This window comes from Barbus barbus, assembly GCF_936440315.1.
Source record: "Barbus barbus genome assembly, chromosome: 44".
NCBI classification, from domain to species: Eukaryota; Metazoa; Chordata; class Actinopteri; order Cypriniformes; family Cyprinidae; genus Barbus; species Barbus barbus.
In genome coordinates this window covers 2,642,261-2,667,209 of record NC_136722.1, presented here as the reverse complement: position 1 = coordinate 2,667,209, position 24,949 = coordinate 2,642,261, and the positions used below count along the sequence as shown (strand labels likewise).

The window sequence follows — 24,949 nt, the reverse complement described above, 5'->3', positions numbered from 1 at the left end:
ACAAACATGATATTACCTAAAGAAAAAAAATCACTAACTTTTCTCTGGTGTGCTCTGCCATCTGTTGGATTTACTTTGTAATGACCGAATAGAATTGTGATTTCAGATAGAGATACTAACAGTACTGGATAGATTACTGATGCCAAATTACAGGACAAAAATTTAAAATTACATTAGGTAATATAATCAGATTACTTTTAAATGACTTTTTATCAAACATGTTTATCACATTGATTTAAATAGGATAAATCTTGTACTATTTAAATATAAAAATTCAAAGAGAAAGAAAATGTATTGCATTCATTATTATTATCAACATGAAGTGCATTAAACATTACATTATATCAAGGTTTCCTAATCTGGGATTCATGAAGGAACTCCTGGGGGTTTGTGAGTTTAATGAAAAAGACGATTTAGGGAGAATTAATAAATTGTGAATAATTTATTGCTTTTGTGTAAATAATATGCAATCAATAAAAAAGTAACTGTAGTCTGATTACAAATATTTAAAAATGTAAATTAAGCTAATAATTATTTTTTGGATTCGATCACGTAATCCAGATTACATGAAATCAGTTACTACCCAGCATTGAATAAATATATCTATATATATGAAATATTTAAAACAAGACACTCACAGGTTGTATTTAAGTAGGTATTAAAACTGTATTCAGGACAAAATGTCACAGACTACACAAATTATTTAATGTATCGATACATCTGAAACGGAGCAAACTGGTTTTTGGCCCTCAGATAAAAGAACACAAATTCTCATTAGTAAGGCACTGAGTGTTACAACCTACTAAATCTGGTACAGTAAATGGAACAGGCGGTTCATTGTGTTCCAAAACACTATATTACATGGTTGTCTAATTAAACTGTCATGACATAATGACTAAATAAAAGGTCTCATGTATACATAACGTCATCCAGTGCTATACAAATCCTATACAATCCACAGTTTAGATGAGTTAGGTGATTCTTCCTGTTGTTTGTAGGACATAGAGTTAACTGGAAAAACTACTGCAAAAGAAAGGTAATTTTAGGAAGATGCTGTATGTTGAATGGCTCCATGGGCTCTTCTCAAAGTTTAGACTTGGCCTGGAAGAAGCTCATGATGGCCTGCATGCATTCGTCCGAGAGCCAGCGCTCCACCAGTCTCTCCACCTCTGCGTCGTTCACGGCGTGAAGTTTCTCTTTGTCCACCGCGCGGATCAGCTGCTTCGACAGAGCCAGAGACTGAAGGGGGACGAGAGGATGACCATGATTAGCATTTGTTTTCATCCAACAAGATCCTTTTGCACGAGAATGAATACACTCATTTTTTAACACTAGTACATCACAATTCAGGCATTCTGAGCACTTACGTTCTTGGGCAGTTTGGCATAGGCCTTGAGTCTGGTCCACACCTCGGACTGGAAGGAGCTTTCTGGAAAGACCTCGGTCACCAGACCCACTTCACAGGCCCGTGCGGCCGTCAGCTTCTTATTAAACAACAGCATCTCACTAGCCTGGACAGAGAGGACAAACAAGCTCTAAAGAACAGAGCTGAAGGCGAAGGGTGTCATTTCTGTGCCATTAGTGCCACCAAAATAAATTAATGACTGTTTTTATACAGGTTTCCCCAATTTGCAATTGGTTGGCTGAACAGACAGCCCCGCCCCATCTCACATCATTGGTTGACCTATGTCCAATCAGAGCAATGATTTGATTGCAACTCACAGTCTTTACACTATTTTGTCCACATACAAATGACTTGTATATTAGTGCTAAAAAAAAAAAAAAAGTGTACTGTGATTAGCATTGTGATATTTTTTTGTAGAAAACGAATTAATCTCAAATTTCAGTGGATGTTAATACCTTTGCTGCACCCATAATTTTGGGGAAAAGATATGAAGAGCAGCCCTCTGGACTCTGACCCAGCTGACTGAAGGGTGTGTGAAACGTCGCCTACACACAAAACAAAGGGACAGAAAGCCAAAGTATATATAAATATAATTAAACAGACAGACATGATGGATCACTGATATGCTGTAGGAAAGCAGCTCACCTTCTCTGTGGCATAAACAACATCAAAAAGTCCCAGCAGAGTGACTGACACCCCCACCGCCGGTCCGTTTATGACTCCAATCAGAGGTTTGGGGAAGTCAATGTACGCCTTTACGTACCTCCTAAAACACCACAAGGACACATACATCCATCATAACTTCCCATTAACCTCAAAAATATTAGAAACTGGTGTAGAATCAAGCAAAATAGACTTTACCTCAGTAACTCCCCAGATTCTTTAGCCATCTTCTCTACTCCACCCTCAGGGATCTTTGTAAAGTTGTTCAGATCGTTTCCACTGCAGTAATAATCTCCACTTCCTTCACAGACATTAAAAAGAGGATTGATTTACAGAGAAATATCTGCAAACACTGAAAGGTTAAACAGAGTACTTCACCTGTTATCACTGTAATGACAGAATCGTCTTTGCCAGCAAGACCCAAAGCTTCGATTAGCTCGTTGTACATCTACAGGATGCAAAAACACCAAAGAATATTTGCTAAAAATGTCTAACCATCAGTGTTGTCTTTTAAAAATGTTTAACTGAAATTAAGCTGAAATAAATATTAGATGAAAAAGATGAATGAAATTTAAATGAAGATGGGAAATAAACAAAATGAGCAATAAAAGCTGAAGTACTAAAATTAAAACTGAAGTAAAAATAAAGCTAAATATAATTTTTTTTTCATAGCAAAAATGAAATGACAAAAATGCATGACAAAATTGCTAAAACTTATTCAAATTAAAAGCTTTAAAATATTAATACAGTCATAGAGTATAAGTAGATAATACTAAAATAACACTGGCAACCATAAAAAACCAGCTGAAGACAACAGTAGACAGTAATAATTATAATATTTTAGTAATGTTATAATATCTTTATTACACTGCTCTCTAGAACACTGTCTTGGCATTCTGTGGTCAAATATTTATGTATAGTTGATCAATGTCTTACACAACTGACATCCTGGTTGTATTAGTTTCGAGCCTTCAAAATGTTAACAACTTCTTCACCTCCACAGTGATGGCATTCTTTTTCTCGGGTCTGTTGAGTCGGATGGTGGTGATGTTGTCCTCTGTGCTGACCAGCAGGGTCTGGAAGCCCTTTGTGCTCCCGGTGGGCTGCGCTGCCACCGCTGGACCTTCTGTTCCCACCAGAGACGAGATGAGATCCACATACTGCTGCCTGGCCTCTTCCTAACACAGTCACATTACCACATAAAACACTAGATGCATGCTGGACACATACACACAGTGCTCGGTACATGCTTGCTCTTTCTTTAGAGGTCTATTAGGTCAAAGCCTGAGACCTAAATGAAAACCTGTGGCCGATATTGTCAAATCCAAACCTGTTTTCAGAAAATAAAAATAAACCTGAAACTGAATCAAATATAACATGAATAATATGAATATTAGATTAGTATTAGATGCACTTAAATCAAAAGGAAAATGATACATCACAACTAACTGAAATAAAGTTTAATTTGAAGTACTAAAATTATTAAACCTGAAATTAAAATTTTAAAATGACTAAAACTGAAATAAAAATTTACAAAAAATAATAGTAATATATAAATATTAAAATAACAATGCTCTATTTATTATATTTTATTATTTATGTGCATGCATGTTATATTAAGATAAAAGATTAAGATAACAAAATACTTATGATAATTATGCTTTAATAATATTTGATTTATAATAAAATGAGATTTTTTTTATTGCTCAAATTTGAACAGAAACCTTTAGTAAAACACAAAAACTGATCCAAATTGGATTTATGTTCACTCTTTAGTGAAAAATAAAAATACCTGTGACACGGAGCCCAGACTCTTCCACGCGTCCCATTTAGCTTTATTCACAAAGTCCAACATGCTGGGTTTGGGGGTGTCGCAGGGTCCTTGTGTGGCCTGATCATTTACAAAACAGTCAGAAACGCATCATAAGTAAGACATGAGGACAATCTGATCTTGTAGAAGGAGTCAACAAAAATCTGTAAATGAAAGAAGCCTCTTCTGCTCAACATTAATTTGAAAAAAAAAAAAAAAGTCCCTGCGGGATAAAAGTATTTATTTCTATAATAATCTTACGAAACAGTAGTCTAACTCCATGAGAAATTAAAAACAATCATGAAATCAAATCCAAACATATAGTAAAATACCTGGACATGCTGAACAAATTAAACTAGGCAGCAGCTATTTGCAATGGATTCTATTTACACTGTTAAAATAGCAAGGTTTCCTACTATTTATACTATTTATTACAAATAGTGGCAATTATCTGCACCTCAGTATTGTAGTACATTATAAAACTGTATGCAATAACGTATTGAGTGTAAAGTTTTAATTCAAATTATTAAATGGATGCCACCTTATTGGGACGATAAATCCCTCCCTACACCTATCCGATACTTTTGGATTATTTCCTTCATTTTTTTTTTAAATAAATGCCTTTCTGATGCAGTATGAGATTTGAAAAGGCGGGTTCGAACTCGGGACGATCGCGTCAAAAAGCACGCCCTATTTGTTTAGTGTTGACTGACCCAATCACACGTTAGTGGGCGGAGTTAGTGTAAATAGCCTTTGCCAACAAGACTGGCTATTAACACTTACATTAGATTAACTCCTATTTTTCACTTCTGAGGCGTTTTGTTAGTCCAGAGCAATAAGTTATTGATCACTTCTCACCTGTTTAAAGAGTGCATAGATCTTGAGTTTGACTTCATTCCCTGGGTCCTTCTTCAGAGCTGCTAGTTTGTCTTTGGCGGTGTTGAACTCTTCTACTGATGCTCCTCTCATCACTGCAGAGCTATGCAGCTGAACACAGGCCCTGCACACATTAGACAGATATCACAGCCAGTATATGTGCTTCTACCTGAAGCCCTGTGTTGTGTGAAGTGTGTGAGAGGTGAGGATCTGACACCATGATGTAGGGTAAAGGTCAACACAAGGTACAGGAGTATTTCTATTGCGAAGCACGACACTGAAATTGTTCAAAATAAACGTTCAGTTTCGCATATCATATCTCTCTTACCGGGCGAATCGGTTAAATCTCCAGGGTGAGAGTAGTTTGATGACAGCAGCCATAACACTGACGCACACTGATCAAAGATTATTCACAATAAACTCTGCGGCGCTGCTGTCAATCATCTAACTCCGCCCACTACAAACATATCAGCCAATCAGACACCAGCTCATTCTCGCTCTCTGTTTCTCAAGATGAAATGTATCGTTCAACAACAAACACTGCCGCCTCCGGATTGGAGGAACCGGATTTGCCTTTAGATGCTATGGATTACATAAATAATGAAATATTTACATAGGCCTTGGCTTTAAATGTGGCCAAATGACTCAAAATGAAATACATTTCATTTACGTTTTAATTAAATCATTATATAAAACAATACATCTTTATACAGGTCAGTTTGGTGTAGCCTTTTTAGTTTCTGAATAGTGAGCAGGCAGTTAATTGTAAATATTTAATAATATTTGCTATACAAGGAATTCAATCTCTTGACCAGTCATCAGATAAATAACGTCTCTCTAGGGGGAAAGCCTGACAGCTAGTGGTTGTCTTTGTGTACATGTACACTATAATGGCAGGAAAAAGTCAAAGTCTTGTAATATTTACAACTGTGCCATCTGCTGGTTCATAAAATGTCCATAAAGACAATTGGCATACTGTACTGGAAGAAACTGAACTAAACCGGTTCCCTAAACAACACCAGATGACAGTTTTCTTTTAAAAATAAATACATATCACCTTCTCATCAACACGAAACTACAACAAATATTCAGTTAAGCAAATGTCCATAAATAAAGAAATAATAAATGCATGCATAAATAAATAACACAAACTAAAAACATTTGCAGAGAACGCTCCTCAATCCAACAAAGCCATGAAATAATCACCTCTGGAATACAAATATCATTACATCCCTTACCAAAAAGTAGTATACTTCAAGTTTATTATTAAGTATACTTAAGTAAAGTTCAAGTATATTTAAGTATGCTTTATGTAGTAAGTATACAAATATCAGTGTACTAGTAGTATACTTGTAAGTGTACTATTTCAATACTCCTTGGGACTAAATTGGACCACTTTTTAGTATATGAATGTATACTTTTAAGTAGTAACACAGTAGTAAACTTTGAGTACACAACTAGTTTACATCAATGTGTTTAGCTTGTACTGCAACTATACTAAAAGTGAACTTATTAAATACTTGTAGTAGCATTTTTAGTACACTTTGAAGTATAGTCTCAGTAAACTACTAGTTTAGTAGTCTTATACAGCAAGTGTTCTCGTACGTTTTCTTTAAGTGAGCTTTACATCATACTTTAAGTATACTACTATGTCCCCTATTTAGGTATTAATTTGTATATATTTTGTTGTATGAATATCTGAACATACAAAACATCAAAAGAAAGAGCAGGGTATCTGCTTGTAAACAAAAACATTTCATTCTAGTTTTGTGCACTCTTTTTTAAATACTTGAATGTGGGTAAGTTTTATAAATAAAGAAATGAACAACATTTTGAACAGAAAGCTGGAAAAAGACTATGAACTGGATTCAGAATGAAAATCAAAACGAGTCGATCAACACCCCAAAGCTCTGTTATTACCTCTTCATTGGTCCATATTTTATTCCATAACATTGCTGTTTTAACACGTGGAAGCATCTGTTTTGGTTTCTTCACTTTTTTTCTTTTTTGTACTAGCGCCCCTACCATATAATAATGAAAACACGGATTCTCGGAGCACAAGTATAGCTCAAATATATTTAGACTTTTTTTAAGTATTAGTCAAGTATACTTAAAATGACATTTAAGTATATTTCTGAGAAGTACATAAAAAGTAGACAATGTATACATTCCTATTTTTTGGTGTAAAATAAGTATACTAATAGCACACTTGAATAAACCTCTTTTTCTTAAGGGATGTTTAATGACCACATACAACTAAAAATAGCCACGCAAATCATCTAAAGGCGTTTCTGCTTAAACTGCTTATATTTGTTTATGTAGACCAAAATTTTTCATTTATGCTTGAAATCGGATATTTGTGTTGATTTGTGTTGTTTCACAATTCTGATGACTTTACTTTTACAGTAAAATGTGGAAAACGGTAATAACACCAATAACATAAATGAGCGGTTGGCTTAAACTGTAGACTAAATTATGAATCAATACAGTGCTTGGATTACCACATGCAAGGCACAATCGTTAATGAGCGAAACCTAGTTGTCACACACCCCAAAGTAAAAATTGTGAGGCCATTATCCTTTACAGTTTTCATGACTCCGGGTGTGTTACAAACTAAAGGGGTTTGAATTCAGCTCCTACATTGTAGCTTGTGTTTTATGCATCTGATGTCTGTAAAACAGATTGATTGAAATAGACTTTTACAAATGATAAATGTGACTCAAGCAGAGGACGAAGACTTCATCAGGCTCCATCATTTGGTGAAAATCAGTATCTCTGAGATTGTTTTTGTTTTTTCAAAAAGCAACAAATTTAGCTATTTTAAGAAAGGGTTTGGCAACTTTTAGCAACTTTTGAAAAGTGACTCAAATGATAGAAAAGGCATGCATTTTTCCTTTTAACCACACAAAAAGAAGAAACTATTAACAGCTAGCCAGCTGGTGGAGAATTGGAGAGAGGTGCATAGCAGTACACACGTCACATGTGAATCGTGTTGCTAATAATAATTGTTCATTTATGATACACTTTAGTTTTAGTTTGTAGCTAGAATTGTTAATCAGTTAGTTACACTGTCGATCATTGTTATTATCTCAGAAATCAATTGCAATGTGTAATTTAACATACAGGTGAAATGCTGGGGAAAAATTAATACAGAAAATTCCTTCATACTGTATTAACTGCGTTTATGGATTTTCCTAAAAGTGTAGAATTTAGCAACAAAACGACTGACTTGCTTTTATGAGTTGACAAAACCGATAAGACGGGGCTTTTAAAGTCTGAATTTACACATGGCTGATCATTTTAGAACCTTTTATTTTATTTTTTTTATTACCATTTAAGGCAGTTATTTAGCAACACTACTTTTCTTTAATTCTGCAAGTTTATGTCATGATGTGGGCCTCTGAGCAAAGTCATTTCTCCCAATTATGTTTTGCTTTGGACCCAGATTTTTATCTCTAACTTCTTGCGAATGCATACTGAAATTGAAAGACACTGCAACTTAAATTGTCGTTTGGGTCAAACAAGTTTCATTTCCCCATATTTTCTAACGTGGCTTTATTGACATGACCTCAAAGACACTTCTTGATATTAAACAGGACAAGATATTTTCATGAAACTTAACTCTGAAATAATGAGTTGTATTTTTATACCTTTCTAAGAACAGCATCTCAGACACTCTCCCAGCAGATGTTGTCTTTTTCATTTATTACTTCTTTATTTGTAGTCTTTCAGATTTGACATATAAATCGCTGCCAGTTGTGCCATTCCCATTTTCTTTTCAATCTAGTAAAATTGAACTGCTCCGTTTTACACTCATATCACACTTTTACATTCTGCTTGACTACATTTAAGTTAATATGAACAGGTTTGATTTAATTGGTGTATTATAGCAGCATGGATTTGAGGCTGTTATTAGTTTATAGGTCTGTCCCATTTGTTATTTTTATATCATCACTACTCTGAGAAGACATCATCGCAAACATTTTATCTGAGGTATGATATTTCATAAGCATGAATTTTCATCTTCCCTATTGATTTCAATCAGAAAAGAGTATTTATGTTCTTGAAGGCCATTCCTGATCAAACTACAGTATAATTTACTGACTGAAACATAAAACCTCTTAAGAATTATGTAAGTTAAGGGAACTCTATGATGTTATTTTAGCACAACGGTGTTGTATTGTAGGCCTCAAAAGTTAACCTCATGAAATAAGAGACAATTGGAAATAACATATTACTCATAGTAGTCACTGTCATAGAGCATATTTCATAGTTTTGTAGCTTTATTGGTAAAAAGCACTGTAATTGTCTGAATGTTTGTCATGTTGTTGATGGTCTGAAATATGCTGCTGTCATCAAGAATCAGAAGCGAGGTCACAGATTTGTGTGTCAGACTGACCTGATCTTGGGCTCATCTTGACTTGCTCTGGTTCCATGGAGGTGTTTTTCTCCAGTGGAAGAGGAAGTGCTGAGCCTATATTAATCAGAATGGGGCTCCTCATGGGTACATCTGACTGGAGCTTCTCAGCAGACCATCTCCTCTTCTACAGAGACCGTGAGTGCAGCACTTTTAATGACACTTTCTGAAATTTCTGAGCTTTGATTTCCATTTTTAATACTTGCTTTCAATTGTTTTTTAACTGTTTTCTGTCTAATTATCTCACATTGATACACTGAAATAAAACTGCTGTTTCTTGGCCACCAATTAAGAACGCGTTTGCACAACTTTTTATTTTGTGGCCAGGACTTACTAATTTGTTCCCTCATTTTAGTTCCATCAAAACGATTTACTAAAACAAGGGAGCAAATTAGTCAATTGTGGCCACGTATAAAAAATTGTGGCGATGTATAATTAGTTTATTTAGTTTTCTTAATAAACTCATCAGTGATGTATAGAGATTTTTTTCTCTGATGACTTGAGATTATTAAGCAATTCGATAATTGTATTTATCTTGCATAAAGAGAAAAAAAAAGTATTTTTTTTCTAAGAAATACATTTTTATTCAGCACGGGACATTAAATTAATCAAAAGGGGCATTAAAGACATTTGTAATGTTAAATATTTCTATTCGCCCTGATATAAAAAACTTGGACAATTTCCACAAAAAGACTGGGCAGCACAACAGTTTTCATCATCGATAATAATCAGAAATGTTTCTTGAGCAAATCAGTATATTAGAATGATTTCTGAAGATCATGTGACACTGAAGACTGCAGTAATGATGCTGAAAATTAAGCTTTGATCTCAGGAATCAATTATTTTTTACAATATGTTTACATAGAAAACAGTAATTTTCAATTGTACAATTGTTTCACAATATTGATATTTTTACTGTATTTTCGATCGAACAAATGCAGCCTCGGTGAGCAGAAGAGACTTATTTCGAAAACATTAAAAATCTTGACCAATGTTCTGAGTAACTGTGAGTAACAGGAAGGCTCCTGCTGCTGCTGGTACTGCATTGCTCAGTTGAGAATGATATTTCATCAGTGCTTTATGATTCTCACAGTTTCACTGAGAGTTTGGCTTTCCTAAAATAGACTAACACTACATTGCATCATATCTTCCCACGGGTGCAGACAGCACAAAATAGATAATGTCTCGTTCCTTCAGTGCACATGTACACGCATGCACACACCTATCGCTCCTTTCCTTTGCTGCTGTCACAAATCAGATGTATGTCTCAGGATCTGTATTTAAAAGTCTAACATTAACATGATCTGTCCACCAGGCAAACGTCAAGACATCTTGTGTACATCATGTCAGATCTAACCGATACTCAGTCCTGGAGATCCCAACACGGCCGTTTTACCTTAGCCAGCTCAAACACAGAGGCATTTACACCACCCGAGTATGTGGGGTTTAAAGACCTGGCACCGAGAGCACCAAGTAAAGTTCTATTCATTCATATTTAACTGAACTTTGTGAACCAAGCCTTTGAGAATGAATGCATTTAGAAGTCAAAGTGTCTTTTTTTTTCTCTAAATCATCCCACAGTTTTGACACCACACCCTTAAAATGGCAAACCCTCAGAAGACAATATTGCGCTGTTCTGAAATCTAGTGAGCTGCCTATACAGACTAGGCACCATATGCCTTTTTCTGATTCAAGTGGACTGACTGAGTGGAATGCAATGTCTATTATAAATAGGGTGGCCATCCATCCGGTTTTTGGCCAGATGCTCACTTGTTCTCTTTTTTAGATCATCACTCTTTTATACTTTATCCAATGGTATATTATTAATAAATGCATAGTTTATTACATAGGCTAAGTTTAAGCTTATATTAAGTGATGCACATTTTAGGCACAATATTGTCAGTATTGACTGTTTTTGTTCCAAACAGAGTTACAACAGAAGATTAGTCTCCGGTTAACACAGTTAACAACACAGACAATATTATTTTAAATTAGAATTGAATTAAATTAGAAAGGATACGTATCTGTGATCCATTAAAAATAGGCTACTATGACATTTGTTTTCCGGGGATTAATTTTACAACAGAACAGGAGGATCCAGATCATATCCCATCATGCACCTGCAGCGCAGAGGAGATATAGGATATATGTGTATGCATAAAACGAATAAATAGGCCTATACGAGAAATATATCTTTACTTAAATAATAAATTAAGAGTAGTTTGGGTTCATGTGCTGCGCAAAAGGAAACGGCAGACAGCAGAATCCTATTTTTCTTTAGGCCTATTTTACTGAAGCACAGAGATTTGTTTGTGGTGTGAATGTACACAAACCTTTTACAATTCCAATTTCAGTTTCGTTTTAGCCTAAATTAATTTGTTTTGGCTTGTCGTTTATAGGCTAGCTTCTTTAAATTCTTGTTCTTTTCTAAATACTGTTAAATTGAAAGGATTTGCTGTGGAGTGAGGGGAACTGAAATAGCCTAGCTATGTTTACAGTGTTTATTATAATGTTTGTAAACACTTCGTCGGCCTATTTCTGAATGAAATAATATAAAATGCGACATACGTATGTTTTTTTCTCTCTCTAAAAACGCAATTTTTATAGGCGTAGCGCATTTTAACCATGGAGCAAACCTTTTAAAACATTTTGAGTAAAAAAAAATGACTTTTTAAACCGTTTAACCGTTCAAATTCTATACGGTATGTTCACGGTTCAGCGGTTAATGAACATCCCTAGTTAAAATCATTTCGGCTTCTTGGAGGAAGTGCTTAATTTGTAAATTGTGAGGTCCTGGAACAAAGTGGGGTGACTGATCAAATGATCAGAGGACGGAGAGGTAACGGAGAATTCACGCATTTGGTGGACGTGGACCAACTTAAGTGATTAGCTTGCACCAGTTGCTTTTATAGTGTTCACATTGTAGGCTACTCTAAAAAATGATGGTTATTTTATTTCAACATTTATTTAAGCATATTTTAGTGTTTGGGTAGTTTTTGTGTAACCCAGCACCTGACAGTACAGTCGCAATAGTCGGGTTTGCATGGATCATTGCAGGTCGGGCTTCAGAACGTCTTAGTCTCCCCAAGCCCCCTTGACGCCGGGCCTGATTGTATATAGTGCTGCTATTAGCAATTTGTCATTGCTCAAGTCTTTTACACAAACTTTTGATGCTCATACATGATTAGACGATCAGGAACCACTCTGTTTTTTTTTTTTTATGTTTTGTATTTTTAATTGTTCTGAAACTTTTAGTTCTGACTCAGCTGCAATAATGTTTGCATTCAAAAGATCATGTAAGTTTTTTTTTTTTTTTCAGCAACAGGAGCTCTCTCAGTACTAGGTGTTGATATGCGTGAAAATGACAACAAGAACGCGCACAACACCAGCAGGTACCAGATCACCAGCCTCATTGTGCGCAGGAATAAAGAATTCATCATCATCATCAGGTTTGACCGACCCTTTAATAACCAGCAGCACAATGTGCAGGTGGAGTTCATGATTGGTGAGCAGATCTTTCAAAACATCTCATTTACATTTATATTACATTCAATCATTTAGCAGTTGCTTTTATCCAAATGATGACAATAAAACAATCAAACCAACAAAAGAGCAACAATATGAAAGTGCTGTGACAAGTGCCGGTTAGTCTAACTTAACACACGATAGTGCATAGCAATTTTTTATAATAACAAAAAACAAAAAGTAGATAGAACAGAAATACAATAGAGAGTGCAAGTGTTAGAGGGCCAAGTTTTTATAATAAATAAAAAGAAAAGAAGTAGATGCAATATAGATAGAATAATTAGAGCTAGTTTTAGAAGGTCAAGTTTTTATAATAAATAAAATGAAATCAAGTAGATAGAATAGAAATACAATAGAGAGTGCAGGTGTTAGAGGGTCAAGTTTTTTTATAATAACTAAAAAGTAAGCAAGAAGATTGAATAGAAATACAATAGATAGAGCTAGTGTAAGGTGGTCAAGTTATTATTTTTTATAATAAATAAAATGAAATCAAGTTGAAAGAATAGAAATAGAATAGAGATTGCTAGTGTTAGAGGGTCACATTTTTATAATAAATAAAAAGAAAACAAGTAGCTAGAATATAAATAGAATAGATAGAGCTAGTGTGAGAGGGTCAAGTTTTTTTATAATAAATAAAAATAGACTAGAAATAGAATAGAGATTGCTAGTGTCCGAGGGTCATTTTTATAATAAATAAAAATAAAACTACTAGATAGAATATAAATAGAATAAAGAGTCCAAGTGTTAGAGGGTCAAGTTTTTTTTTTTTTTTTATAATAACTAAAAAGAAAACAAGTAGAGAATAGAAATAGAATAGAGATTGCTAGTGTCCGAGGGTCAAGTTTTTTTATAATAAATAAAAAGAAAACAAAGTGAAAGTGATTTTGTGCCTTTTTGGGATGGCACCTGTAGAATGCAAACTTCTTGAGGACACATAAGTCTGATAGTAGGGAATTAAAAGTAAATTTTAAGAGAATGTAACTCTGTTACTAGGTGGAAATATCGTTTGAATTGATACAATTGTATAGAAATGTATGACTGAATGAATGAATAAAGGCTTAACCTAAACTGTAAGCAGGGCATTAGGAGATCTTTCAAAAACAAAAAAATTTCCAAAACGTAAAATATTCATGATTTGACATTGACAGAGTTTGTTGCAAATTTCTCTTGTGTTGAAATATTTTTCCGCACTGTTACTCTTGTTTGTCCAGACTCCAAAAATTAATCAATGTTTGATGTTTCAACATCTTATTTTTATAACATAAATCTTTTGCACAACATAAAAGTATTTTGTTAAACGCTGAATGCTAAATGGTTGCAGAAAGGCTAAGTTTTTTCCCACGTTGAGTCTAGTAGCTGCTTACCCAGATAGCATCTTAGGCATAATATCACAATCTTTTTTTTACCGTCTTTTACAACATAAAAATTTCAACACTGATTTATAAGTATTTTATTAACTTGTTCACAACTATTCAGCATTTAATGCGGTGTTGAAAGTCAGTCACTTGTTTGCTTGGTTGTCAAGGCTGGTAATCTATCTTATACATCCAAATGCAGAAGGCCTGATGTCTAAAGCACCGGAGAAACACTAGTGTGGTAAAAATCTGTCATCATTTAGTCACCCTCATGTTGCTCCAAACCTGTATGAATTCCTTTTTCTTTTTCTTTTCTCTTTTTTTTCTGCAGAACATTAGAATGTTGGTAACCAAACTGTTGTGGTGAACATTGACTTTCATTGTAAACACTGACACGTTTCTTAAAATATCTTTTAAAAGAAGAAAGTATGTCATACAGGTTACTACACAAAGACTGTAAATGATGACATGTTGGGGTGTCTTATCCCCTTAAGTCTTTCCCTGCCAGTGCTTTTTTTTCTTCTTCTTTTTCAGTTGCCACTTGAATGTGGACAAGTTTTATTTTTAAAAAAAGTTACATTTTGAACAAAATGACGCTATTGTCAATCACTACTTATGGATCAGATTCAGATCGATGATCAAAGCACAGATGGAGTAGATCGCTTCCATCAACATGCCCAAAGATTCACAGTCCTAAACCACTTCCGGACTCATAATTTCACTCGGTAACATCAAGCAGTTTTGATTTATATGCTGTTTAATTAAATTCTGTTAAATTCACTTATTTCTGCTTCTTCTTTGTCGTGTTTTGATCCAGACATTCAGTATTCTATTAGAAGATATGTAATAGCGCCTTCTACTGTATAACAGTGAAAACGTGGAAAGCTGGAAGATTCCATCAATGGCGGAGAAAGAGTTAAGAAAAGAGAGTATGGTGACCCATAATGTTGTGTCTAGTTAGCACTGAACCTGACAAAAGCTGTGGAGGAGCCCACAGAGCAGAGGAGGAGGAATATAATGACAACAAGCAATGTATAGACCTGAATTAACAGACATGGGGGGGGTACTGGAAATAACTCTCAGACAAAAAATTCAAATGATAAAATATCTGTCCGTCTTCATTAGAGACCAACCAGTGTGTAGAGCCATTCTGCAGTTAGGTCAGCTGAATAATTGAAGTGATGTTCCCTTGGCTGTCGCAGCACCATTTAATTCAGTCTCAATTTCAGCTTTGTGTGCAGTATTGCCGGCTCAGCTGCTGTCCTGTGGGAAAACGTCTTCTTGAGTTTTAGGCCCTTGGTACTGGAGCCGATGCCGAGAGCACCTTTTTTCTTTTTCTTTTTTTTAAATGACCCAAGCCAGCTTGCCCACCAACCCATATCTAAGCATATATTTTGATAGATATTTACATATTTTTTTGTACATACAATGAACAAGGTTGCCTTGGACCCCACTGACTTTCATTGTATGTGCAAAAAAAGACGTATTTAAAAATATAATCGTTTGTGTTCCACAATGGAAAGAATTTTAATTTGGGTGAACTGAACTTAAAACCTGGCATATATCTGTCCCCACAGGCAGTTCACCTGATGTAAACAGGGGAACCTACATCATTGTGACCCTCGGAAAAACAGAGAACAATGTCAGTCAGTGGAAGAGCCGTGTGATTGGCATGCAGGGCAATGAAGTAACAGTGGGCATAACACCTCACGCCAACTGCATCATTGGCCGCTTCCGAACCTTTGTAGCAGTATTGACTGACATGGGAAAACAACGCACTCCAAACAACCCCAACACTGATTTCTATGTGCTGTTCAATCCTTGGGACCCCGGTGAGTACAAGTACAACACTTTGTATTAGGTAACGACATCACCTGTATAGATGGCAACAAAGCCTACAATTTTCAATGATCGTAATGCATGTATCTCATGTTGGCACACAGAGGATCTGGTGTACGTGCCCAGAGATACCGACAGGCAGGAGTATGTGATGAATGATGTGGGGGTCATCTACACTGGAGAATTCAACAACATAACCTCCCGTTCATGGAACTACGGCCAGGTTGGCAGTTTTCTAGTCATGTTTCTTCATGAAGAAAACAAATGCTCTAACTCTTATGGTGGACTATTCAACCTAATACCTTCATTCAACATTTTATATGCTTTCTTGTAGTTTGAAAAGGGGGTTCTGGATGCCTGTCTTTTGGTTATGGACGCTGGGAAAGTACCTCTGCTGTACCGTGGAAATGCCATTGAATTAGTTCGGCAGGGATCAGCCCTGGTATGATTTCATATTTTGTTGTATGAATAGTTTATTGAATTCATACATTTTGTATGAATATCTGAACATGCAATATGTCAAAAGAAAGAACAGAGCGTCTGCATTTAAACAAAAGCAAAACAAATAGTTTTATTCTAGCTTCATGCATTCTTTTTTATCAACACTTGAATGTACGGAAGTTCTAAGCGGCCATGCATTATTATAATTTTTCTGTCTTGTTTTCTTGTGATCACGACTTAATTTTCTTGTGATCTCGACATAACGAAAGTTGTTTTGTCGTTATCACGACTTAATTTTCTCGTGATCTCGACATAACGAAAGTTGTTTTGTCGTTATCACGACTTAATTTTCTCGTGATCTCGACATAACGAAAGTTGTTTTGTCGTTCTCACGACTTAATTTTCTCGTGATCTCGACATAACGAAAGTTGTTTTGTCGTTATCGCGACTTAATTTTCTTGTGATCTCGACATAACGAAAGTTGTTTTGTCGTTATCACGACTTAATTTTCTCGTGATCTCGACATAACGAAAGTTGTTTTGTCGTTATCACGACTTAATTTTCTCGTGATCTCGACATAACGAAAGTTGTTTTGTCGTTCTCACGACTTAATTTTCTCGTGATCTCGACATAACGAAAGTTGTTTTGTCGTTATCGCGACTTAATTTTCTCGTGATCTCGACATAACGAAAGCTGTTTTGTCGTTATCACGACTTCATTTTCTCGTGATCTCGACATAACGAAAGTTGTTTTGTCGTTATCACGACTTCATTTTCTCGTGATCTCGACATAACGAAAGTTGTTTTGTCGTTATCACGACTTCATTTTCTCGTGATCTCGACATAACGAAAGTTGTTTTGTCGTTATCACGACTTCATTTTCTCGTGATCTCGACATAACGAAAGTTGTTTTGTCGTTATCACGACTTCATTTTCTCGTGATCTCGACATAACGAAAGTTGTTTTGTCGTTATCACGACTTCATTTTCTCGTGATCTCGACATAACGAAAGTTGTTTTGTCGTTATCACGACTTCATTTTCTCGTGATCTCGACATAACGAAAGTTGTTTTGTCGTTATCACGACTTCATTTTCTCGTGATCTCGACATAACGAAAGTTGTTTTGTCGTTATCATGACTTAATTTTCTCTGTGTATTCGGCATGAGAAAATGCTATAGAAGCAGCATCATCGCAGCATCATGGATGATCGTATTCGCTTTTACTTTGATCAGGGACACACTTAAACTGAAATAGCTCTGTGTCTGTCAGTGATTGACGACTTACACATAAGTGTTCGACACTTAAGAAGGAGGCTGTCGGGTCTGCAACTTTATCGTCGAAGACAATATAGCGACCCTGATTTTCTCGCGATAGCTACAATTACGTTAACGAAAGTTGTTTTGTCGTTATCGCGACTTAATTTTCTCGTGATCTCGACATAACGAAAGTTGTTTTGTCGTTATCGCGACTTAATTTTCTCGTGATCTCGACATAACGAAAGTTGTTTTGACGTTATCGCGACTTAATTTTCTCGTGATCTCGACATAACGAAAGTTGTTTTGTCGTTATCGCGACTTAATTTTCTCGTGATCTCGACATAACGAAAGTTGTTTTGTCATTATCGCGACTTAATTTTCTCGTGATCTCGACATAACGAAAGCTGTTTTGTCGTTATCACGACTTCATTTTCTCGTGATCTCGACATAACGAAAGCTGTTTTGTCGTTATCACGACTTCATTTTCTCGTGATCTCGACATAACGAAAGTTGTTTTGTCGTTATCACGACTTCATTTTCTCGTGATCTCGACATAACGAAAGTTGTTTTGTCGTTATCACGACTTCATTTTCTCGTGATCTCGACATAACGAAAGTTGTTTTGTCGTTATCACGACTTCATTTTCTCGTGATCTCGACATAACGAAAGTTGTTTTGTCGTTATCACGACTTAATTTTCTCGTGATCTCGACATAACGAAAGTTGTTTTGTCGTTATCACGACTTCATTTTCTCGTGATCTCGACATAACGAAAGTTGTTTTGTCGTTATCACGACTTAATTTTCTCGTGATCTCGACATAACGAAAGTTGTTTTGTCGTTATCATGACTTAATTTTCTCTGTGTATTCGGCATGAGAAAATGCTATAGAAGCAGCATCATCGCAGCATCATGGATGATCGTATTCGCTTTTACTTTGATCAGGGACTCACTCAAACTGAAATAGCTCTGTGTCTGTCAGTGATTGACGACTTACACATAAGTGTTCGACACTTAAGAAGGAGGCTGTCGGGTCTGCAACTTTATCGTCGAAGACAATATAGCGACCCTGATTTTCTCGCGATAGCTACAATTACGTCGTGAGAAAACGGTTTTTACGTTGAGATCAACAACTTTCGTTATGTCGAGATAACAACAAAACAACTTTCGTTATGTCGTGATCACAAGAAAACAATAACTCATTCCAAATGATGCAATAATATAATATAATATATATAAATATACACACTAGGGCTGTCATACCCACAAACGATTATTTAAACAGCTATTTTTGTGTTAAATGAGAAAGTATCAAGTATCAAGTCATTACAAATTGAAGCTTTAGAAATATTTTATTTGATTCAACATAAAATTTATTACACAATCATTTAGGCTACAACGGCCTAGCCCTAGACTATGGAACATATAAGATGATAATTTGAGAAACATCAAAAGTAATTTTTGTTCATACAATGAAAGTTATTGGTAACCAAAACAGCTTTGTTACCAACAGTCTTCAAAATACCTTATTTTATGTTCCACAGAAGAAAGTAAGTCATTGAGGTGTGGTGACTGAATGGTGACAGAATTACATTTTTTGGGGTGAACTATCCCTTTAATGTTTTTAATGCAGCTGGTCTCTCTCTCTCTCTCTCTCTCTATATATATATATATATATATGTGTGTGTGTGTATATGTGTAATATATATATATATATATATATATATATATATATATATATATATATATATATATATATATATATATATATATATATATATACACATATATGGTATATTTTCAGATTAACTCCCAAGATGACAATGGTGTCCTGGTTGGCAAATGGAATGGTGACTACTCCATTGGCACAGCACCCACTGCCTGGACAGGAAGTCCTGAAATCCTGCTCAAATATGCCAGAGATGGCTGTGTCCCTGTGTGCTTTGCTCAGTGCTGGGTGTTTGCCGGCGTGCTGAACACTTGTGAGTATGGCGATGGCGCGTTCATTATTGGTTCTTAAATTCAGGTTATTAAAAGATTATTGAAATTCAGGTTGCTAAAAAAGACTGGCATAACCATTGCACTGTGATGATCCCACCCAGTTTTGCGCTGTCTCGGGATCCCCGCACGAGTCATCACCAATTACGCCTCTGCTCACGATAACACGGGCAACCTGAAGACAGACATTATACTGGACGAAGATGAGAGAATGAGCAGAAGTCGAACGAGAGATTCAATCTGGTGAGATACACAAATCATACACAGTCTGATAGCTAATGATGGTTAAATGTTGTATAGTGACAATAACACTGTGTTTCACAGGAACTACCACAGCTGGAATGAGGTGTACATGAGGAGGCCTGATCTGCCTGAAAAGTTCTCTGGCTGGCAGGTGGTCGACAGCACCCCTCAGGAGACCAGTGATGGTATTTTCCTCCACATCTTCTATATACACTCCGCTTTCCTCTAAAGTTAACTGCTAAGGTTAGGAAACACTATCTATGAATTATGGAAGCCATTTCCACCACTAATTAAAAATAGAAAAGGTAATTGTGACTCTTTTGCTCAAAATTCTGACTGTCTTCTCAGAATTGTGAGATATAAACTTGCAATTGCAAATAACAGTGAGAATTGTAGGATATAAACAGTCAATTCTTACTTTTTTCTTGCAATTGCAAGTTTATTTCTCACAATTCTGACTTTTTTCTCGCAATTCTGACTTCTTTTCTCAGAGCTGTTTGATGTTGAGTTATAAAGTCCAACGCATTGTTAATTTTGGCAGGCATTTTAGTCTTAGCCTTTATCTTGAGACGAAAATGCTTAGTAGTCTTAGTAACATTTTAGTCATTTGAGTCTTTCATAGTTTTAGTCGACGAAAAGTCATTGCATTTTTGTCAACTTTTAGTCAAACTGCAGATACCAACATTAATTTTGGTAGCTATTTTATATGTAGACTTCAAACAAAAATATTCTTCTCTCTTTATACCAAATTAAATAAGCTTATGAGAAATTTGAATCAAGGATTGAATTAGGGAAAAACTGGAATAAATTTTCATTTTTTTGGTAGAGATACAAATTAAACTTGTTTTTCAGATACAGTAGGTTTACTTAAGTATACATTTATTTAACATATTTTGTTGGTTAACATTAAGGACACAGATAGGTATTTAATTAGGAATGCTCTCCATTTAAGATGGAGGCATGTAATACTGGCACACATTCAGTTTTCACCCACCTGTTTACATTCACTTAAGCCATAACCGACTGTATTCATGTGAGATACTCTAGTCTACATGATAGACTTTTGGACTGTGTGTGTGTATTTGAGCACTGAGAACTGATTGTGCGCTGTATGAGACTGAAGAAGTGGAGCGTGCACGAGAGAGAGCACTTCTATCGCACCTTCACTAACTTTAAGTTAATCGACAAAGTAATGTGACTCCCGGAAAAAACTGGTCTGGTCACCCTATCCCTAACCCTTCAGGTGCTGAGGCCATTGTTTCAGATCGCTAGTTTGCGTTTTGGTAGCTTATCCATCCACTGCGGCTGCCATACTGAGATAGATATGCAAGCACCACTCATCTGATTGTAATCCAATGACAGAGACGCACATTTTGAAAGACAGGACAGTTAACTTAGCCTATAGGATGTATTATGAATGTCTGTAGTCCTCAAATAAATTTTTGTCCCATCTCATCTTGTTAACGAATGTGCGGCATAAATTTCGTCATAGTTTTTATCATCAGATATTAGTTTTGGCTAGTCAACGTCTCATCTTAGTCACAGAAAAAAAAGGTTTGTTAACTAATATTTTTCATGGTCGTTTGTATAGGTTTTCATTTTTTATTTATAATTTTAATGTTATGCTAGAAAAATTAATTTAGGTGCGCCATAAATTGGGGTAACAGGGATTTTAAAAAATGTGACCAAATAGCAAATATTCATATTTGTCCAAACAATATTCTTCAGACTTAAGAACCTCCTTCAACTGATACTTTAAAAATGAACAAAAATCTGCCTTTCAAGCCCTATTTTGTACCCTGTTCATGGAAAGAACCAAGAGATTGAAATACCTTTAGGCCTTGAACACACTCTGGCCTTATGCATTTGAAACACAGTGTAACCTATAAATGTGGATCTTTTATAGAATTGTACTGGTGGTACAATAGTACAGTGCCTTGACGTTATATGATGGTAATTATATACCATTTGCATTCTGTTATGCTAAATGAAATGCACTACAAATGATTTCCCTCTCTCTTTCAGGTCTTTATCGATGTGGCCCAACGTCTGTCAATGCCATCAAAGATGGAGAGCTCAGCTATCCATTTGATGCAAGGTTTGTCTTTGCGGAGGTAAGAAACGTGTCATTTCTCTTTGATGTTTACTTACCAATTCTTTAGTTTACAAAATCTCAAGAGCAAATTGCAAATACATTTTTTTAAAAATGGAACAACTCTTTCTCCTGTCTCCAGTTGAACAGTGATGTGGTTTACCATCAGTCTGATAAGTACGGAAACACAAAGATCATCTATGTGGACACCACGTATGTTGGAAAGCTTCTTGTCACCAAAAGGGTGAACAGTAATGCCTATGAGGACATCACTTCTACCTACAAATACCCAGAAGGTAAGCTTCAATTGGTCCAAAAACACCTGGGTATGGATGGTCACACAGGCCCTATCCCCTTCCCTGTCATCCTTCAACCTTCTTCCTGATTCTAGGCAGTGACAAGGATAAGCAGACCATGCAGATGGCAGAACGTCGTGGCGTTGCTCCCAGGGATTACATGCCAGTCTCTGAAGCAGATATGGACATCGAGCTCCTGGCCGACACCATCAAAATGGGGGAAAACTTCCAGCTGACACTAAACATTAAGAACAAGGGCAGCCAAAAGTCGACCCTCAGTGCCACCATCACTGGCTGTGCGGTGTACTACACGGGCGTCACCAGCTCAATCTTTAAGCTTGAAAGCAAAGCTGCATCTGTGGATGCCTGGAAAAGTGAGTCTGACTTTACAAGTTTGTTGTAGGTTTAGGGCACATGCATTTTAGATTGCAAAGCTTAATTTCTGAAAATCATTTTACAGCCAAAACAGTGATGATCGATGTCACAGCTTCGGAGTACATGCCCTACCTGGTGGAACAGTCCAACCTGCTCTTTGTGGTGTATGGACGCATTCAGGAAACTGGCATGCAACTTACGACAATGAGAGCTGTCACCCTCAGTCCACCTGAACTCACAATTAAGGTATATAAATCCTTTATTACCAGTCATAGAGGAACATGTGTGATGCATTTGATCTTTTATGTTCATTAACAGTCATTATAAACGATCCACAGGTGACTGGAACACCCCGGGTCGGCAGGGATTTCATGGTCACCGTGTTGTTCCAAAATCCCTTTAACTTCATCCTGACAAACATTCAGCTGCGCCTAGAAAGCCCTGGTCTGATTTCAACCAAAGTGAAAACATATGAGTAAGATGGAATAACCTTGGTCATATTTTTTTCCCCCATTCCTCAGATTTTCATTGTCAGCAAGTGAATAGATGACTAAACACACAATAAAACATTCAACAGGCCATCTGTAGATCTACAGAGAGATGTGCAAATGGTGACACTGTCACCAAGTCAGTTCTAAGAACTAGGGCACATTCTTGGAGATTTTTGTGTTACAGTGATACTAAAAGAGCACTGGCGTATGATTTGATAATGCATTTGGTAACTTTGTATAGTAATATTGCATAGTATATGTAGTAATATTCTTTAGACATTGTTTTATTATTTTTATATATTGTTTTGTTGCCAGCATAGTGTGTAAATCAAGGGCCATATTCACAAAACATCTTAAGGCTAAAAGTAGCTCCTGAATTGCCAATTTAGGAGAAACTCTTAAAAATAATGGGTGTGTCAGCCCCAACTTCAGGACTCCTACATTTTTGTTCTAAGCGTATTTCACAAAGCGTTTTAGCACTAAAGTTAGCTCCTAAATCTGCTAACTCACTAAGCCCAAATCACAAACAATCTGTTTCTGGCAATCTGACTCGGAATGTAAAGATTTTAGCCTTTAATTCGATTAGGTCCTTATTTCAAGTACAAGTTGGGCAAGAATTAACAGCTGTTCTTGAGTCCAGTTTGGTTTTCTTTTATGTTTGCAATCTTACTATTCTAGTCTGTTAATTAAAATGCTGCTTAAATGCATATTTTTGATGAGATGCAGATGTTAGAGGCTGACAATTACCTGAACATATACTTGTTTCATTAGTGACATTAGCCTACATCTTAAAAACGTCTTTTTTGAAGTATGGCAGCATTTTTATTTTAAATTCTTTATTTGAATAGCCTAGCAACATTTTTTTTTCTTTTTTAAAATATGGTAACATTTTTATTTTACTCTTAGCTTAAGATTTCTACCCATTATTTAATAAAAGTTGGTCTCAGCAGCTTTGTGAAAAAGTTTGAAGAGGTTACTCTTACTTAAGAACTTTTAAGAACTTTTACTACTCTTAGTGGTAAGAAAAATGTTTTGTGCTTATAGCCCATGATCAGATTGCTTTTAACTGTTACTTTTGAAGTGAAGTACTGACATACAGTATTTTTGATGCATATACAACTATTTCCATTTACAGTCAGATCGCACCTGGTGGCACACTGCAATATACAGACACGATCACCCCTCAGTCTCCTGGGAAGAAGGTGCTGATGGCGTGTCTGGACTGTGCTACAGTGAGACAGGTCACCGGTCAGCTGGAAATCTTTGTGCAGTAATGGATAACGGATTTCCACGAGGGAACCAGAGAGAAAAGATTGAAAAAGGGTTCCCATTACCATTTTGTTGAATTGCTTTGCTTTAATCACAAATATTATCGAAATACAAGCTAACGTTAATTTTTTTTTTTTTTACACCCACGCCTTCCAACACTGAGTTGTTAAAAATATAGAGTGTTTTAAGCATTTTGAGCAACAACTTGTAGTATGTAAACTCATTTAACTGTACAAAATACACACAATCAAATATTAAGTACCGATACAGCATGCATGGTCACCCTCAGCCTATCTGGGAGTCTGATACATTCTGATTAGCAAAGTGTGGATGCAAGAAATCATGCAGTTATCAGGATAAATTGTAAATTGGGAGTGGGATGAAGAGTAGAAAAAGCAGGAGAACCCCATCATTTTGGGAATGTTGGCAGGTATGCACTTGAAGGATAATATTTTTGTGCGTGTGCAAAATTTTCAATGCTCACAGAAAAATATGACCTACAGAAACAGCAATATGAGAAGTGCATGTTGTGTACTCATGCACACAGAAGTCTGAGTGTATGACAAACTTAAAGCTATGAAATAGCAAAGGTCTATTAAA

The 24,949-nt window shown here is 35.8% G+C and overlaps 2 protein-coding genes across 2 annotated transcripts; one reads left to right on the top strand and one right to left on the bottom strand.

The window, feature by feature from the left end:
• Window positions 1-641: 641 nt before the first annotated feature.
• eci2 (enoyl-CoA delta isomerase 2) lies at window positions 642-5,215 on the bottom strand. The gene is made up of 10 exons (XM_079406485.1): window positions 5,083-5,215; window positions 4,737-4,878; window positions 3,861-3,959; window positions 3,064-3,246; window positions 2,447-2,516; window positions 2,267-2,369; window positions 2,051-2,171; window positions 1,861-1,950; window positions 1,368-1,511; window positions 642-1,239 (listed from the first exon to the last, which is right to left on the bottom strand). Exons 1-10 carry the CDS (start codon window positions 5,133-5,135, stop codon window positions 1,084-1,086), a joined length of 1,161 nt encoding a protein of 386 aa, XP_079262611.1. The 5' UTR covers window positions 5,136-5,215; the 3' UTR covers window positions 642-1,083.
• Window positions 5,216-9,242: 4,027 nt separating this feature from the next.
• Window positions 9,243-24,354, top strand: LOC306863256 (coagulation factor XIII A chain-like; the record flags this gene model as incomplete). The annotated part of the gene is made up of 14 exons (XM_079406505.1): window positions 9,243-9,309; window positions 12,491-12,676; window positions 15,629-15,883; window positions 15,995-16,113; window positions 16,225-16,332; window positions 19,390-19,567; window positions 19,688-19,826; window positions 19,908-20,011; window positions 21,852-21,940; window positions 22,061-22,214; window positions 22,310-22,588; window positions 22,675-22,835; window positions 22,928-23,064; window positions 24,216-24,354. 14 exons carry the CDS (start codon window positions 9,243-9,245, stop codon window positions 24,352-24,354), a joined length of 2,115 nt encoding a protein of 704 aa, XP_079262631.1.
• Between the last annotated feature and the right edge of the window lie 595 nt (window positions 24,355-24,949).